At 39.7% G+C, this 17,911-nt stretch overlaps 1 protein-coding gene across 12 annotated transcripts in view; it reads right to left on the reverse strand.

The window, feature by feature from the left end:
* TBC1D1 (TBC1 domain family member 1) overlaps window positions 1-17,911 on the reverse strand; it is a 101,725-nt gene that overhangs the window by 52,513 nt on the left and 31,301 nt on the right. For all 12 annotated transcript variants that reach the window (XM_074541616.1, XM_074541620.1, XM_074541617.1 and 9 more), the window contains one exon: window positions 390-923. In XM_074541616.1, coding sequence (XP_074397717.1) covers window positions 390-923 — 534 coding nt within the window. The remainder of the gene's footprint in view (window positions 1-389; window positions 924-17,911) is intronic.

Below are 17,911 nucleotides of genomic sequence, written 5' to 3' on the forward strand. Positions count from 1 at the left end.
GTCATGGTTTGGTCCTTCTGCTCTAGTTACAGATAATTTGCTCCCCTGGAAATTTATTTCTGCTGTTACTAGCTAGTGTAATTGCATTCTGCAATTGCACAACTACCTACTAACTTGCAGTAACTTTCTAAAAGCTTTCTTTAGAAGCCCAAGGTTTCAGGTAGTACTGTTTTAAACTATTTAATATCAACTTATTTAGAATATGTAAGCCAATTCTCACTAACAAGTAATGCTCTCCAGAGAAACAGGCAAGTTTAAGTTAAGCTTTGGTAATTGCAATTAAGTTATCAAAGAAGTAACTGCCATGTGTCAGAACATCTGCTTTGGTGTCTGCCACTCCAAACTCCAAGATGTGAAAAGGCCACCCGAAGCTGCAAATCTTGCTTTACCGTAAACAACATAGTCCGGTTTTCTGCAATGTCAGTTGGCTGCACAACACTGTGTCCATAGATGAGTTGACTTTTTAGGTTCAGTGAAATTGCATCTTCTTCAAAAGACCTGACAAAGCTGTTACTCCTAAGGCTTCCCTCTTGGAAATCCTTCTTAAAAGCAAGGGAACGAAGTCCAGGTTGAGAAAAAGATTTCCTAATTGGCCTTTTTTCCTCCTCTTCATTGACCAAGGGCTGGAACACAGACCGCAATTTGCTGCTGAAAGAGAAACCTCCAAAGTTATTGGCAGTTTCATGTTGCTGGGATGATGAGCTGAAATCTGAATTTTTTGTACAACTTGCACGATTGAATTTCTCAATGCATTCATCTATGAGTGCTGGAGGTGCATTTTTATGTGCTACTGTTACCCGTCCACAGAAGAGCACCTCAAACTTTTTGGTAAAAGGGTCTTCAACATCTGAGAGATTATTCTGAAACTCTTCTTGACGGGCAATTTTTCCAGCTTGTCGAATCGAGCTTATAATCTCAGGCACCTACAAGAGGGGGAAAAAATACACATTAGCATCTGGTATTTTATGACAAACAAATTGCAAAATCAAGAGGCTCCCTGTTGTGATTTTCCTGGAAGGATACTTTGATTTAGTTTCAAAAATAAAAGATGAGTTGAAGTGATCTTGCATTTATTAAAGAGACACATTACAGCAGTTAAACAGTGAGAAGAGGAATTTCTCATTTGTCTCCTTGCCAGGAGTTCATCATCATCAACACTTTGTCAAAAGAACTTTATCCCTTGCAATGCTCTTCTCATCTTCAGTAAAATTTTTGCCACTGAAGCAACCTTTATAATGTGACACATTCCAACCCAAAATGAAAGATAAAAGTACTTCAAAAAGCATACAAGGAGCCATGGACTAATTAATTAGTAAAGTTATTTATTCTGTTATTTTTCACTCCCTTCTCTTACTCAAACACTCATGTCATGTAGGTTAATGAGTCTCTTGCAAATTTGCTTTCCTCTTCATAATACCATATTACATTGTTATGGCAGTTTGGTGGGGTTTTTTAAAATGTAAATAGCTGTATTTTTTAATAACTATATTCATTGTTTTACATGCTCATTTTTATTCTACTATCCTAGATGACACTTTTAAATATTATTACCTCACATACAGTATGACTTGCAGGGCCACTGTATGAGACAGCAGTCTGCTACAGATCACAGATGTTGTAATTAGAGCCCAAACTGCCATGTGACACATGAGGGACAGTAAACGGTCTCAGCTGCTGATATGGCAGTGATAGGCATATGCTCTCTGCTAAGCTGCTGCGAGGCCAATGCTTGGTTACATCACACTGCTTTGACTGACCCAGGAGATTAAGGTTCTTCTGCAGTCTGTGCTGCTCCTGCAGTAACGAAACGTGTGAAGCCACCATCTATGATTACAACTGCTAATTCTGCCAGTTTTATTTATCAAATTTACTTTGAGAAAAATCCATGCAAAGTGTGCTAATTTTCTGACAAAACAGATTTCCCCGGTCAAGCATCAACTGGAACTCGCTTTACTTACAAATTTTTGGTTGCAGATAGTACAGAAGGAAGTCCAGGAATGTCAGACTAAAATAGCAGCCCAGAAGAACCACCTCCCCTATGAGAAAAGGCATCTCTAAACCTAAAGAATATTTTGGAGACCTGGCCTCTGTTTTTTTTCAGACATTTTTATGGTTACCTATTGCTTAATCATAATGCAGTAATGTGCATAAACCAACTGAGGAAACCGCAAAGGACTTTGAGGGGAAAAAAATCTGAACCGTGAAAACTGAATGAATATTCAGCAATATTCTGAGGTCTCATAAAGACCTCAATTTTATTCCTTTTACAGACAAAGAAACAAAGATATGGATAGATAGGCAGGTAGGTAGGTAGATAGATAAAGAGAGAGAGAGATACATAGATATTCACATGCATATAGCTAGTGGATTTAAAACAGTAACACATTACAAAATAGGAACTCAGGAAGCATTACTTCACCCTTCAGCACAAGGCATGAGTCATTAGCTAATCTTTCAGCAAAGACAATAGGGAAGAATGGGCAAGAAAAGCAGGATCAGGAATTTTTAAGTCCATTCTCTGATATGTCACAAACCAGTCAGAAAGCCTTGGGCTCAGGCAGCTTTGTGCTGAACTTCATCCTATGCAAGAACAACACTGAGGGTATAACAAATCTTTAGTACCTTAAACAATATGCATTTGCTCTACAGTGAGTTTAAGGTCTACCTCAGTTTTATTTACTCAACACTCCTTCATAGAAACAATTCTGAGTGGCATAACATATCAGAATTACAGTAAAATGTAAAACTTCATTCAACTCACATTTGAAGCTGCAACTGCTTTAGCACTTTTTAATAAACATGTTTTACTCTTGTGGGAGTGTCAGGACTCACCAGCCATAGGCAATTTTGCTACTGAGCTGCCCAAGATACATGCAGAGACCAGCAATCCCACCTCCACTTTTGCTGAGGCTGCAGAGGCAGCAGCAAAGGACTAAGGCATATTCTGAACTGTGCTTACTTTGGTAAAGCCAGGAACATCAGCTCCCAAAAGAGGACCACTATCTCAACCACAGTTAAGCTTCCCCAGCTATACACACCTCAATGACTGTAAGGACAGTTTCCAGCAGCGCAGGTGCTGCAAGGGTTACAGCTGAGCTAAAGCCCTGACAAGGCATTAGGGATCCAGCACATCTATGCACTTACTGAATTTAACTTCTTCAATGTTTTTTGTTAACAAACACCTTGAACATTGACAAAATAGCCATTCAACCATAGCTATATTTTATATACAGACAGTGCTTAGGGAAAGACACTACATCACACAGAAGGACTTTGCAGTAGTTAATCAACTTTGTGTCTGAGGAGACCAAGTAGGCCTCTTGATGAAAAATTAAGGGGAGTATTTATTTATTTATTTTCACACATGCTAGGGCTTGAATCATGTCATTGATAAGTAACAGCTGGCTTCCGTGCTACACTTACTAAAAAACACAGACTCTTCTGTTCTCACTTACAGACCTAAAAAAATTTTCAGCCTGCTAATAAAATTTTATTATTTATGATTAGGCAATTGATGTAGAAGCAGCAGAAGCAGCAGATCATCACCTCACTTTCCTGCGATACTTATGTATGTTAAACATTTATCTATTTTTATTAGTAAAGACAAGTTCCATGATGAATAAAAATACAAATCCAAAATACTTACTGCCCTGGAAATGCTCTTTGCCTAATCAAGATTTGTGCTCTTTTTATCTACCTGTACCACTCCAGACTTTTTATGCAAGTATGGAAAATGAACAATCCGCTTGCCCTCTGTATCCTCTGACACTGGCTCTCCAAGTGAACAGGCCTGGATGCTTAGTAAATAAACATGAAGTAAACAGTAGTTAAAAATAAATATAATTATTTCAGGTTATTAGAATAAAGATGTAGGCTTTATCTTGGCAAATGTTTATTAAGCACAGCTGGAACATTTCCAGATTAAGCAGCATGCCACTGGGTGATCAGTAACCACATCTCTTGCAAACCACCAAAAATTAATTAGGATGTAAACAGAATCAGGTTTTATGGCTCTTCAATTTATATCAAAAAGCAGCAAGGATGAAATTGCTCCTGAATTAAGTTAATGTTGCCTGGAGTCTTTTAAAGGCTGTGGGCTCTTTCTGAACACAAGAATTAGATACACAATATGTTTACATAAGATATATTATATACACAAGGTATTTATCTTTTTAGTTTAATTACAAAGGTAACTTAATTACAAGCTGGCATAGGTTGCCCAGAGTGACTGCAGAGTCTCCATCCTTGTGGATAAGCAAACTCTGACTGGACATGGGCTGAGCAGCCTGCTCTGGGTGACCCTGCTTTGAGCAGGGGGCTCAACTAGATGGCCTCCTGAGGCGCCTCCCTCTGTCACCCTGGGGATTTAGATACCAACTGCTTTTATACATGCCTACTGGTAACTGTGCCTTCTAATCTGAACTTGCTAAGACAGTGGGAAAAGATCGTTGCACACAGTTAGGATTTCTTCCTGCCATGGAAATCCTCTTTTCTAGCATACTTCTATTCTTAAGTGTTTTCTGACTTGTTTATTAATGCAAATATATAATTAGTGGATAAAGATTATTTCTGTAGTCAGAAAAACCACTGCTGCTGACCTAAAATTATTTCCCCAAACCCACAAAACTATGTACAGAACATCAGTGTAAGCAACGATGAACCTTTACCAAACACAGCATTACCTTCTTATCACCGCAGGCCAAATACGCCTGCTGAACAGAAGACACAAATGAAATGTACTAGGGAAAAGGTTTTGTTTACAGTGTCTGAATTAGATACAGAAAAAGATCATGTATCTATAACCATTAAAAATAACACTGGACTTGTGGGTTATTTTAAAGCAGACCACATTATTTCTGCTATAATGAAAATGTTTACTTTGCAGAGACACAGCAGGGAACTGAAATGCTGAGTATTCTCGTGACTTGGCTTGTGGCTATTCAAGCAAAATACAAACCAACATCTAAGACTTCCTAGTGCATGTTACTCAGTTACAAGACAAATAGCTACAGCTTCTATGCCATGCACCAAATAAATACAAAAGGCAGTAATTTTTAAGCATGCATGGGTTTGCTGCATCTGAAGAACAAAGAACAGCTCTTCCCCCTCACATAAATTGCAGTTGCATTTTTACCCCTTGAAACTAGCAGTCACCCTGAAAGTTTACATACAATCATGTAAGAGGTCAAGGTCTTTATCCTGTGAGTAGATGTAAGAAAGAGTTAGAAAATATTTTAATGAACAGAGCACAGTAACAACTAAATGCAACAGCTGACTTTTGGTAAATAAGACCAGACTAAAAAAAAAAGATTAGTTTCTATTATACACAGTAGCTAAAAAGGCAAAACGTGCCACAGAAAAATAACTGCTAACACATCAGCTAGGAGGACTAGGAGAAAAAAGAAAAAAGTGGGATAATTTATTATTCTAGATGCTATGCAATGTTTATACCTGCAGTACAAATCCACCTATTTATACCAACCAGTCTCTGCATAAGGCTCAAGCACCAGCTTAACGATTTTAAGGACATAGGGAGTTTTGTTTAACCTAAGCCAGACCTGTGCTGACAGGAACTGGTCTTATGCCACTGACTCCAGAAACTGCTGGAGACTGAAAATCATTAGGGTCAGATTCTTAGGCTGAACCTCAGACAGAAGGTCTCATACCACCCCAGCTAGAACAAAGCCTTGAAAATCTTTCACAAAACTCCTGAAACAAGTAGATGTTTTGATTGAATTTTGCTAGCTTACTCGAGCAAGAGAGGACATCAGAATTATTTTTAAGTGCTTTTATTTGTTTTCCTTTCCTGATCAATAGAGCAGGCTCAATAAAATATGTCAAGAAATCTAATGCTGTTTGCTGTTAGTATCTTTCCTTCTTGATTTTAGTAGAGAGTATTACTACAGAAAAGATAGGGTACACAGCTATTTATGGGAGAAGCTATGTCATGGGAGAAGCTCTCTATTTGTATCAGGAAGGATAGCAATATTTTTGTCACCTCTAAGCTATTTACAATCATGGAATATTTGTAAAAGCAGTAGAATGAAGAAATTAAAATAATTTTTTAAACATATTGTTTTTAAACATGTTGTTTTGTAAGCAACACAGATAAAAGGTAACATAGCACATAATTTACTTGCATTTTTAAAAAGACTGCATAAAAGTTTTTATTTCAGTAGCTTGATATGTAATAAAAAGCAGCTGGTCTGTTTTCAGCACACTGGTGGCAAAATAACTGTCCAGAAATCAATGCAGATCAGCATTTCCTGCCCTTACCACTCCTTAACCCACAGTAGTGGTCAACTGACTTCTCAAACACTTTTCTCCACTCATAGGATTTGAAGTTTGGCATTTTTAAACCAAAAGCATTTTAATTAATATAGTTTATAGATATTCTTCTTCTTTTCAATTGAGATGCTACAAAATTTCTCCTTCCTAAATTACAGAATTACTTAATTTGGAAGTGACCTCTGATGGTGCAGTCTCCCACATAAAGCAAGGCAAACGTCCAAATTAGATACAACTTCAAACTTTGATGAGATGCTGGGGGTCACATACAGCTAAGTCCACATAGGAACACCAAGACAAAATTTTCTTAGTCTCTGACATTAGCAGAAATTCAAGGTAGAAAAGAGTTATAAACTTTGCAGTTCATTTCTATTTCAGTGAAAGGCTCTTTATATTCAGGTCTTATCTCAAGTGTCTTCACATGCTTTTTCTTCTTCTGTTATCTTGCTTAGAGACTGGTCTACAGTCTCCTACACCTCCCTGACTTTTTCCAGTCATTAACTTCAATTCTCATTTTAAAACATTTTAAGCCATTGACCCTTAATAAACAGATTTTATTTGATTTTTATTCCTCCCACAAAACCACTTTCAAACCCAGATTTAATTCAGGGAACAACAGAGTTCACAGCTCTTCCAGCCCTGGCTGATGACTGTCCTTGCAAGCTCCTATCAATTCTGTGCATACCAAGTGCACCAGGGGTAGAACTAAAGTGACATTCTTATCAACAGCTCCCTAAGTACTTCAGACTGGCAGGTGCACAGAGAGACAAGTCACCCCTACTCCATGACTTCACTTCTCAACACGTATGAACCAAAATTTTGCTGCTGTATCCTCACTGCTCTTAAACCAGCTATAAACTGGGCCACTCTTAGCAGCTTCACCAGCCACACACATTGGTCTAGCACATTTCTCTCTATAGTGCATAAGATGCACTGGGTGTCTCACTTAACCAGGGAACTCATCAATGTCCTTTGAAAAGGAGAACAAGTTGGAGCACAACCACAGGGCTGAGAGGGGTAGCCAGGGTAACAGCCAGCAGGAATAACCACAGTGCAGGTGTGTTACTTAGGAAGGGCTGTGAAACCCACAAAAAGCAAGACAAAGGTGTTGTTTCAGCCTTAATAAGGGAGAGTTCATCAGCTGAGTATCACCATGGGCCCATGAAAGGAAGAAGAGTCATACACATATTTATTTGTAGGCATGGTTTCCTTAGTAAAGTTTGAATGGGCATTATACAGAGAAAGGGATAAGTGAGGGTGATAAGACTAAGACTCAAATTTTACAGGGATGCTTTAAAAAGCTGATGAATCTGCACTAAAATTCAGAGAATATTCTGTGTGGGGCAGAAGAGAGTTCTCTATTTAAATCTAGTTCTTTTTGACCTGGATGAGAGGATAAATGCCACTAGCATTGTTTGAGATGACTGACACAGTAAGCACAGTAGGCTGAAGAATGGAGTCCCATGTAGCCAACACATACTCTTTACAGTTTACATATTATCATGAAGAACTGTAAAGAGGATAGACTTCCCACACACATCAAGTGCTAGCTCCAGAATATTGCTAAACTACTGCAGATTGATGTCATGAGTACTGCATGCCACTTTCACAGTATCACATTCCTTTTAATATTACAGGCAAATCTCAGCTTGAGAACATTCCTCATGATTCCTCAGCCAGACAGAAAAGGGCATACTTTTTGCAAAATCATGTGAGTTTGAGAGCACTCCATGTAATTTAAAGAGGCACAAAAAGGTTTTCTTTCCTTTTAGAAAAAAAACAAATCAGTATTTGCAGAATCTGTTGATGGAGTATTGTAAACAAGCTCAGAAGTAGAACTTAAGTGTACTCAGTACTCTATTGAAGTTGGACTGCTCTGTTTTGTGATGGTGCTTTCTACTCAGGAGAGATGCATCATGTTGCTGATACACTTAAAGGGTTTCTTACACATGCTTTTAAGGCGTACCTTATTTGAAGCCTGTAATACAAAAAAAGCTGGCTACTCTCCATGAATAAACTTCCATGTCGTAGATTGCTTCTTACTTTCAGACCCTTCCCCATGAAAATGCATGACCCAAAAGCAAACTGCAGTTGGCAAAATGTGTGTTTAGAATACCTCCAAATGCAACACCACCTGATTGGTACAGAAGGGGTTGTTCCCAGAAGGTGTGCTTTTGGGAAGAATACAGGTATACTCTGCCATACACTTGGTGTGCTTATTACATGGTGTTCACTAATTCATATTTGCCCAGTCCTTTCTGTCCTTACAACAAAAACCATTTATTTTCATCCTGCACAGTTTTATCAGCTCCTCCATTTAGTACCACAAACTTATATGGAACAACTGTGAAATAAATGAAAAGATATTTCAAATAAGGCATTAACATCTTCAGAAGTATTTTCTCCATATTTTGTTTCAAAGGTTTCTTTTCACACAATTTCACAAATGAAAACAGCATTTCTAGTCTGGTCTAGTTGCTGTTCATACCTACAGAATTCCTTGCTCACATTTTATAAGGTGAGTACTGAACAACGAGGCAATACCTGTTGTAAAGCAATGCCTAGAAATATCTGTGCTCATTCATTATCAACAGAGATGAAATCCTTTTTTCTGGGAGAGGTGCAAGATGGAACTGCAAGCAGCTCCCTTCACAGGGTTGAGACAGGTTTGGGACTTTGCTGGAGGCCGTGGGGTGGGAAACAGAAGGAAGCCTATTCTTAAATAGCTATAAATGGAAAAAGACAGCAATGGCATTTCAAAGCTTTCAGTACAAGAGTTGTTTTCTGTTTTGATTTTTTTTGAGGCAGGTTGGAGAATTTGTGTTTTATAACTGAAAGGCAATATCAGGACTTAAAAAGGAAATTAGGTAGTAACTTTTTTTATGAATTATTAATCAGATTAAATTTCATTTTTACAGTAGCATACAGGCTCTCTCCTGGTCTCCTTTGTTCCTGGGCTTCTGGCAGTTATCAAAATTGGTACAACTGGCAAAACAGGGGTGAGCAAAACAAACAAAAGCGAATATAATTTCTTTACAAATTAAAAAAAGCCTGAAATTCTTCTTCCTTCTAATCAATATCCAACTCAAATCAAGAAAGGAAAAAAACTCCATGTGTATCCTCACTACAACTAAGGTTATTTCTGACATAATGTTTTTGACAGCTGACCCAAATGTGTGTCAAAATCTCCCTCCCCTCAAAATGTATTTTGATGTTTTCACAAAGGAAGGTAGTGGGGGGAAGTCAACCTATGAATGCTTTTGGTTGACATGATGTGTAAGCTTTATCTGCAGCAGAGTAAAACACCATCTCTTACTCTGACAACAGAGTTGACAGACTTCCAAAGCAAACAGCCAGCCACACAGCCCTTCCTCCTAGGGCTGCTGGTGGGCGGCACAGGGACAGATGATGTTTTTAATTGGAAGAATCTTACTTGAAAATTAAACTTACAAAGGCCCCAGGGGAACTGGAGCGAAGAAGCTGATCAGCTTTTTCCAGCATTCTGCCTGATTGGTACAAAATTCTGATTTGCTTGTGGATGAGCACATTTGCTGCTTTGTCATATAGTAACAGATTTCAGCTGCCTCAGGTCAACTCCCAGGAGAGCAGGATGGGAAAGTAATGACTAAACATCCCATGAAAACTACTCTGACTTTCACTTAAAAGAGCAGTTGGTTCACCAGTTTTCATCCTTCTCTGCTGACACAGGAAAAAAAACAGAAGAAAAAAATGCTGATGGAATTATAACAAACTACAATAAATAATTTTATATTATTCCATATTTCATAAACAAAACCACATCAGCTGCATTAACTGTTTGCATACAAAAAAATATGCTTTAGTCTAAAATGGACAGCCCTCAATGACTGTATGTCAAGCAGAAATAGCTTTCACAGAATGATAAACTGTAGGTTGTATTCCAGTGAGACATACCCTAATCTGAAATTCCAAAACATATTACTGGTTCAGGTTCTGGGTAAGTAACAACAGTTTTAAAGACAGGCCCCTTGTACATAATTGTCTAAAACTCCAAAGCACTTCTACAAATTCTCTTTTCCATGACTTGCATTTGAGGAGATTAGAAGCTATAAAAAGCTCCACAGAAACAAAACCAGCATGAAACATTTAGTGCCAACCATCCAAATTTCCATGACAACGGCTTCAGTGAGCTCACCTCATTGGTACTACAGCGGCAGACCAATAGTTCAGTAAATATAGTGAGCAACTGTTAAGATCTGGTAAAAGTAAGACATTTGGCTATATAGCTCCTTGAAATAAACACATAAATTCCCCAAAATGGTTCATTGAAAAAGAAAGAAGTTGTTCAGTTTAGCTCAGCTTTGCCATTTTCAGTAGCAGGGGATGTGCCTGCGCAACTATGCATAAGCAGCCTGTTTTCCCCAAACCTGCAATTTCACAGAATATCTGTACCTGAAAATCCTGTTTGGTAGCTGCATATCAAAGGTTTTCCCTGGAATAAAACCCATTTTTTGATTACAGTGATGGTGCTGCAAAGGTATAAAGAGAAACATTACATGTCCAAAGCTAGCAACTTTTTGAGTTGGAAAGAAGCTTCTAGATACTCCAGAATAATTTAGTTGGTTTTAAAATGTGACCATCAACATGTGTGCTTACATACACAGTGCCCTGAAAATGGAAGGCAACAAATGTTTTTATACTCTCTTCACAGTTCTTCAGTTAGTTATAGACAGAAGTCTAAGGCACAGAAATTCCAGATAACCTCTTCAGGCCTGATACTTTCACTAAGCACTAGCCAAAAGGTCTATATCTCAATAAAGCAAAAATTCCCTGATGGGCCCCTAATTCCTACATCAGAGCCATCCATTGTGCCACCGTGTGTCCACACAGCCAAAGCCACGTGTATGCTGTTTGTCCAGCTTCTCTAATTGGACTCTCAAGTATAATCTGGTGTGATTATTTAACTATTTTATTTTGAACCAGGAATGTGTTTGAGAGTGGATTCTTCCATTCCACTTCTTGTGTGACAGACGACATTATGGGGATGTCTCAAAACACCAGAACTGTCACCCATTTACACAGAACTAAACCTTCATTTTGTGATACATTTCACTGCGAACAGGCATTTGGTTCAGAGCACCAAATTAGGGCCAATTCGAAGTGAAAGTCACTTCCCAGAGTGAGGCACAGAACCCATCCTCAGCACCAGCAGCCCCCCCTTGAACAACATGTTGCTGTATGGCACTTACTGACATAGATGCAACCTACAGGGGATTTCATCCAGGCTAAGAACTGCAGCTTTTGTGCCCCTGGCCAGCTGATCTAGGAATACTGGCCTGGCCTTTTGGGAACTTGAAAGCACAAGGGAAAAGAGGCAGCAGAAACCTGTTGTTACACACTAGCCCACTGAAACAGGTCCACTGAAAAGGTGCCTGAACCTCCCTGTTGCTTCTCAGCAAGAAAACCATGCTTTTCAGAAAGATTTTACTTCAAAAAAAAATGGATACTAAGCAAGTTTGCAGATGATAGAAAACTGGGAGGAGCTGTGACCCTCTCAAAGGCGAGGAGGCCCTGCAGAGCAAGCTCAATAAAGTAGCAGACTGGGCAATCACCAAATCTAGAAGTTTAACAAGGGAAAGTGCCAGATGCTGCACCTGGAATGGGGCAAACCCAGATGTACAGACAGACATGGGAATGAGATGCTGGACAGCAGTGGCATGGAAAGGGATCCGGGGGTCCTGGTCCGTAACAAGTTGAACATGAGCCAGCAGTGCCCTGGGAGCCAGGAGGGACAACCCTGTCCTGGGGGGCATCAGGCACAGCATGGCCAGCCAGGCAAGGGAGGGGATTGTCCTGCTCTGCTCTGGGGCAGCCTCACCTCGAGTGCTGGGGGCAGTTTGGGGTACCACAGTATAATAAGGGTACAAAGCTGCTAGAATGTGCACAAAGGAGAGCAATGAGGATGGTGAAGGGCCTTGAGGGGAAGCCGTATGAGGAGTGGCTGAGGGCACTCGGCTGATTCAGCCTCAAGAAAAGAAGACTGAAGAGAGACCTCATTGCAGTCTACAACTTCCTCCTGAGGGGAAGAGGAGGGGCAGACACTGATCTCTTCTTTATGATGACCAGTTGACAGGATGTGAAGGAATGGCCTGCAGTTGTGTCAGGGAAGTTTAGGTTGGATATTCAACAAAGCCCAGACGGTGGCTGGGCACTGAACAGGCTCTTCAGGGAAGTGGTCACAGCACTAAGCCTGACAGAGTTCCAGAAGCATTTGGATGATGCACGTGGTGTGATTCTTGGGGCTGCCTTGTGCAGGGCCAGGAAGCTGGGCTTCATCCTAGTGGCTCCCTTCCAACTCAGTTTATCCTGTGAAAACACTCCTATTAAAATTCTATATTTATGCATTATTGCATCTCATGATTTGTTATTGTAACTTGATTTAAAAGCAAGAGTAACTGAAAGCAATTCAAATACAATTCAGTAGAGTTAACTCAGTGACAAAACCAATACACAGTAGTTAAAGTCATTCCTCTGCCTAAGCTTCTGCTCTTTAAGTTCTGGCTGCTTTTCCCAGCTCTGCTGCCTCACCTCCCCATACAAATTAGTAAGCATCTCTTGACATATTTTGTGTATCTTAACTGATATGTAAAATACTACCAAAACAGAGTCTGAGAATGTTTTTCCTCTGAGTCATTACCATCCATAAGAATTTCAGCTTGAACAGTAGAGCTGTAAAAGGCTTCTAATTAAAAAAAAAAAAGCCAAGCTGTAATTCTGTTAATTAAATAATAATTTAATAAGTCCATTGAGGATTTACTTGTTAAGTCATTAGTCAACCTCTGTACACCATACACAACCTGAGCTCCTTCAAATTTAAAATAAAATGGTTCAGAAGACTTCTTAAAAGTATTTAAAGCTTTTATTAGATAGCCCAGTAAAAAATTCCAACAACTCCTTAAAGCAGAAGTTTCTCAGAAATGCTGCAGCTTCTACATGCAGGACGATGGGAAGTTAGGAACCACAAAGGTTCCTTTACCTGACTTTTCCCTAAGGATATTTCTATTTAAGGGACCCAGAGTGGAACTGGTGCTTTGGTGCTCTCATGAATACCTCTAGTACACGACTGCTTCGTTACAGTAGCCTTTCAAAAAAAGGCTATGATGTGAAACAGTCTTTTAAATCATCAATTGTAAGGCAAATAAAGTTAAAATGCAGTGCTGCAGACAAATGTATATATGGAAAAAAAATCCAAATAAACTCTTAGTTGTATTATCTATCTTTGATACAACCTGGGGTTTTCCCTAATCCTGCAGGATTTACTAGTAGTTTTACTACTGGTTGGCTCAGAACATGTTAACCACATGAAGACAGCTAGCACCAACTTCCAGAGTGCCTGTCAGCAAAGAAAAACAAATGGTGTTTGACTAGAGGCTAAAAGTTCTGTTTTGAATTGCAGAGGACAGAACCTGTACAAAAGAGCAAGCTCAGCTACCTTGTCAGGCTTGGCTTGTTAAATCTGAAGGTCAACATGAACCTGAAAGAAGATACTCATGAGAAATTAATTCAGAAAGGCATAAATGATTCAAGAGAAAAACCTTGTTAAACTGCAATCTACATGGCCAGGAATTTCTCTGTGGAAAGCTCTGCTCCTTACTAAGCACCCCTAACGTAGCTGACAAATGCAGAGGACACTGCCCTGCTACACCTGTGCAGCCACACAAACGCCATGTTAGCGACCATATTCCAGCCCTCTCCCATCAAATGGGGAACACCTAAGCACAGCAGGTGCAATTTGAGCCTGGCACGCAGAAAAAGAACTGGAAGGATGAAGAATAAAAGCAAATAGTTCCAAAGAGAACTTAAGTGCTGAGTAAGTGAGGGGTTTCACCACAGGGCTGACTTCATTTCCAATGCTGAGCGCATATTCCTCAGTCATCAGCCGGGCCCCCGCAGGGGCGGGCGGGAGTGACTGGCATACAGAGAGCAGAGCATTTCAACTGCTCCGTGTTTGGTGATAATCAGCATTTATCTGAAAGCTGTCAATGGGCAACAACATTTTACCCCAACAGAAACTGACCTGGAGAATCACACCGAGCAGAAATGTAGTGTTCTCTGACAAGGGCATTGTGCAAGCTTGGGCACCAAAACACAGTTCTGGCAGAAATCTGCACTTTCTCTTTGCTCCACTGCTGGCACCCAGCCTGGGAGACAAGCGAGGGTCTGTCCTTTCAGCCCTACCCACAGCGTCAATGGCTTCAAGGAGATTCTTCCACAAGCAAAACTGTGGCTTTTGAGCCTTCCCTCCTCAGCAATTCCCAATTCTTCCCTGGCACTAGCTCTCATTAACTACTTGATTCTTGATACAGTATGCAAGTATTCAAATTCCTTTACAATTAGGGTTATCAGGGATAAATGCAGTAGCACAAACAAGAGTTGCACCCCACAGAATACCACTGCCACTTATTCACCTACCCAAATAATTTATCATAAGTAAGATGAGCTTAAAAGTAAGACAGGTTTAACAAATGTTTAAGTTTTTTTGGCTCTAGACTGTTTTAAAATGGCTGGTTATGAAGGCTCCTTAAGAGACCAAAACTTTATTTGTTTGGCTAAAATGTAAATCATTCACTGAGGGATTAAAGATGACCAAAGGTGCTCAACTTTGCTGGAAGCTATGGGGAATAAAAGAAAGAGGCATGTCAGTTAAAATGGAGCAAAACATAGTCATAAATGAGTGGGATACACCCTAGAACAGAACAGCAAAAAAAGCCAAAATCATCCTTTCAGAACACTCTTAAAAAGGACAAAAAAAAAAAAAAAGCAGGAGGGGGTTACTTGGCCATCATGATTTTTAGTCTCTCATTCCTATTCATTCCTTTGCAGAAGGCAAATTAATTTCTTTTGTAGCTTCTGACCTAAACTAAGAAGTATATAATTACTCCCATGCATGCTCCTCCAGAGGTCTACTAGGCACTCTGTTACACAAAGAAAAGGAATAGTAGGAATGATGGCAAAACAGCAGCAATATCAATTCTAACACAGAATAAAAAGCTGTATCAGGATTACAGGAAACATAACTGGCATGGTCCAATATTATGATTACTTTTTCAGTAATGTTTCATGGCACAAGCCAAGTAACCACATCTTGCTGCACTGAATAGGACAGAAACTTTCTTTGTTGATGGCTTGAGAGCTTCCCAAACTATGGAAGGCTCACAGGCCCTTCCAAGTCAGAAATCCTTGAAAAAAACCCAAACCAAACTAAAACTTACTTCTTGTTTTGCTGTTGGAATTCCAGAGCGTCTACTGTGAATACACCCTAAAATCTGATTTTCATAGGAGAAGGAATCCAAACAATTGGCTTTCTCAACTCAAGGTCCAAGAGTAGCCAACCCAGCTGGGGACAGCTACACTGTAAACCCATCCTTTTCTTCCAGTGCTGGTGGCAATAAGTGAGGTTCCTCAAGCTTCAGCACCAAACTCTATCACTTGCAGCTCCCCTCAGGAAGGAGCATCGCTTAATAATTATAGAAGAAACCTTGAATTAAATTGTGTAACTTTGCTTTGCATTCTATCTTAGTTATTTTCTTTACTGGTTCCTTGTTGGTTTATAATCCTTCAGACAAAATAAATTGAACACAGTTATTAAATTATATACAGGGGGGTTTTTTGTAACTTGACAAACTATATATATTTCATAGCTAGCTCAGAATCTGAGGACACATTTACTCAAAATTCTCTAAACAGTTTCTTGCACTAAGAACTGTGCTGAAGAACAATTTCTTCAGCAATCAGTTCTCTAATTCTGTAAAGCTGCTTCTGAATAGAAACTTGCATTATAAAATTAAGCAATTTGTAAAGAACTAAGACAAATCTCTTTTTATACTAAAGCTGTATTAAATATTATAGGAACAGAAATAAAATTATTTATAACACTTGTCACTGTATTATTACCTCCTACTAATGAATTAATAATGTGTCAGCTTGCCACTAAAACTCTGCATGTGTTTTTTGTGACATTTTTCAAGCCCACAAAGATTACTTTTAGTAACAGTTACTTCAGTAATCTAAATTGAATATGAATAGTCTTGGTGTATCTACCAAAGCACAAAACTGTATTTTCTACTCAGAGCAGTGCAAACATAGTTTACACTTCCAAGAGACTCTGCTTTCAGGTGCTTAGTCAGAGGTTTCCTTTAAGTCAGTTGTTTGACTTTGTATCAAACCATGCAGGAAAAACAGGTATAACTATTCTTTTTTATTTAAATAATTGTATGATATTAAAACAAGTAAGTTCTTTAGAATTCATTACCCACAGAGCCATCATACAGGGGTTCAGCCAGCATCCACACGGCCAAAGGGGCAATGTTAATCCACATGTGACTCAAGTGGGGCTTTATCCTCCAGCCCAGAATGGACCCATGGCTGAGCCTGGCAGCACTGCAAAACTCAGCCCTGAAGGAGCCTGCGTGTCGGTAAGAGACAAGCTGGGTGCAACTGCAGGTAAAAATGTGTAAACAAGATATATTAAAAGGTAATGTTTATACAAACACCAGGGAAGACAATTTCATAACACATGGGAGTAAACTGCTTCACATGTAAATATCTGCAGGCCTGGTGACTTAAGTAAGTGGGAGGTCACTCATTTTTAAGTAAGAGATGCAAGGGGACAGCTTTCCTTTGAGGGGGGGCAGTTTCCTCCTCCTACAGTCCTTCCCTGTTCTCGAATGGGCCATCATCTTATAAATACTGGAAAGGCTTGCATTTGTGTTGAAAGCCCACAATAGCTTATAGGAGCAATAGCTCCTACAACTGATCAGATTTTGGCAGGCAGGAAAGTTTTGTCTATTAAAGAGCCTGATTTTATGTTTCTATCAAGGTAGTACACTGCCTTGCTTTCCCTCCCAAATTAGTGCTGACAATTAATGGCCATCAAAAGAATAAAACTAAGTAGTTGTGAAGAACCAGCACTGAAATAATTGGTTTTGAAAGCACAGAAAGTACTCCTAAAAGCACTCTGAAGTGCGTTTGTGCAAGAGATTGTTTCTCTAAAAGCACAGTGAGCTCCGTGTGCTGCAAGTTCTGACCTCCTCCGACACCACCTGCTCTCTGACTAGCTGCCTTGCCCAGCTGGCAAGTGAGCAAGGAGGGAAGGAAATGAGCCATGCCTTGGGGGCATCCTTGAAGTACGTACTCAATGGCATCACCTGTCCTTGCCAGCAGCCACCTGTACAGGAGACCAGCACATTAAAAGAGCCGGGAAGGGGATCAGCCGGTGTCACTCCTGCAGGCTACACGGGATCTGGGTGTGAGGTTCTGCACGGGACAGAGCCTGAGGAGCGACAGGAGAGGTCACTACAGGTGCTCCACCCAACAGGTCTTCACCCCGAGGAAAAAGGCAAGTGGAAAGACAGAAGGATACATTTCCATTTTTCAGGGTGTGTCTAAAAGTCAGCAGAATCTTTTCAAAACAGAATAGATCAAATCCTTCTATTTGAGAATCTGAACAAAGGCAACAGTCACAGATCAAGCACTTTCCTCTTAGTATCTTCTGAGGGTAGGTATTTCACCTGTTAAATATTCAGGAAGAGTGATGCAGAAGTAATTAAGCAACTGACCACTTACACCTGACAACAGAGTAGGG

Source organism: Zonotrichia albicollis, chromosome 5 (assembly GCF_047830755.1).
Source record: "Zonotrichia albicollis isolate bZonAlb1 chromosome 5, bZonAlb1.hap1, whole genome shotgun sequence".
In the NCBI taxonomy this organism is placed as follows: Eukaryota; Metazoa; Chordata; class Aves; order Passeriformes; family Passerellidae; genus Zonotrichia; species Zonotrichia albicollis.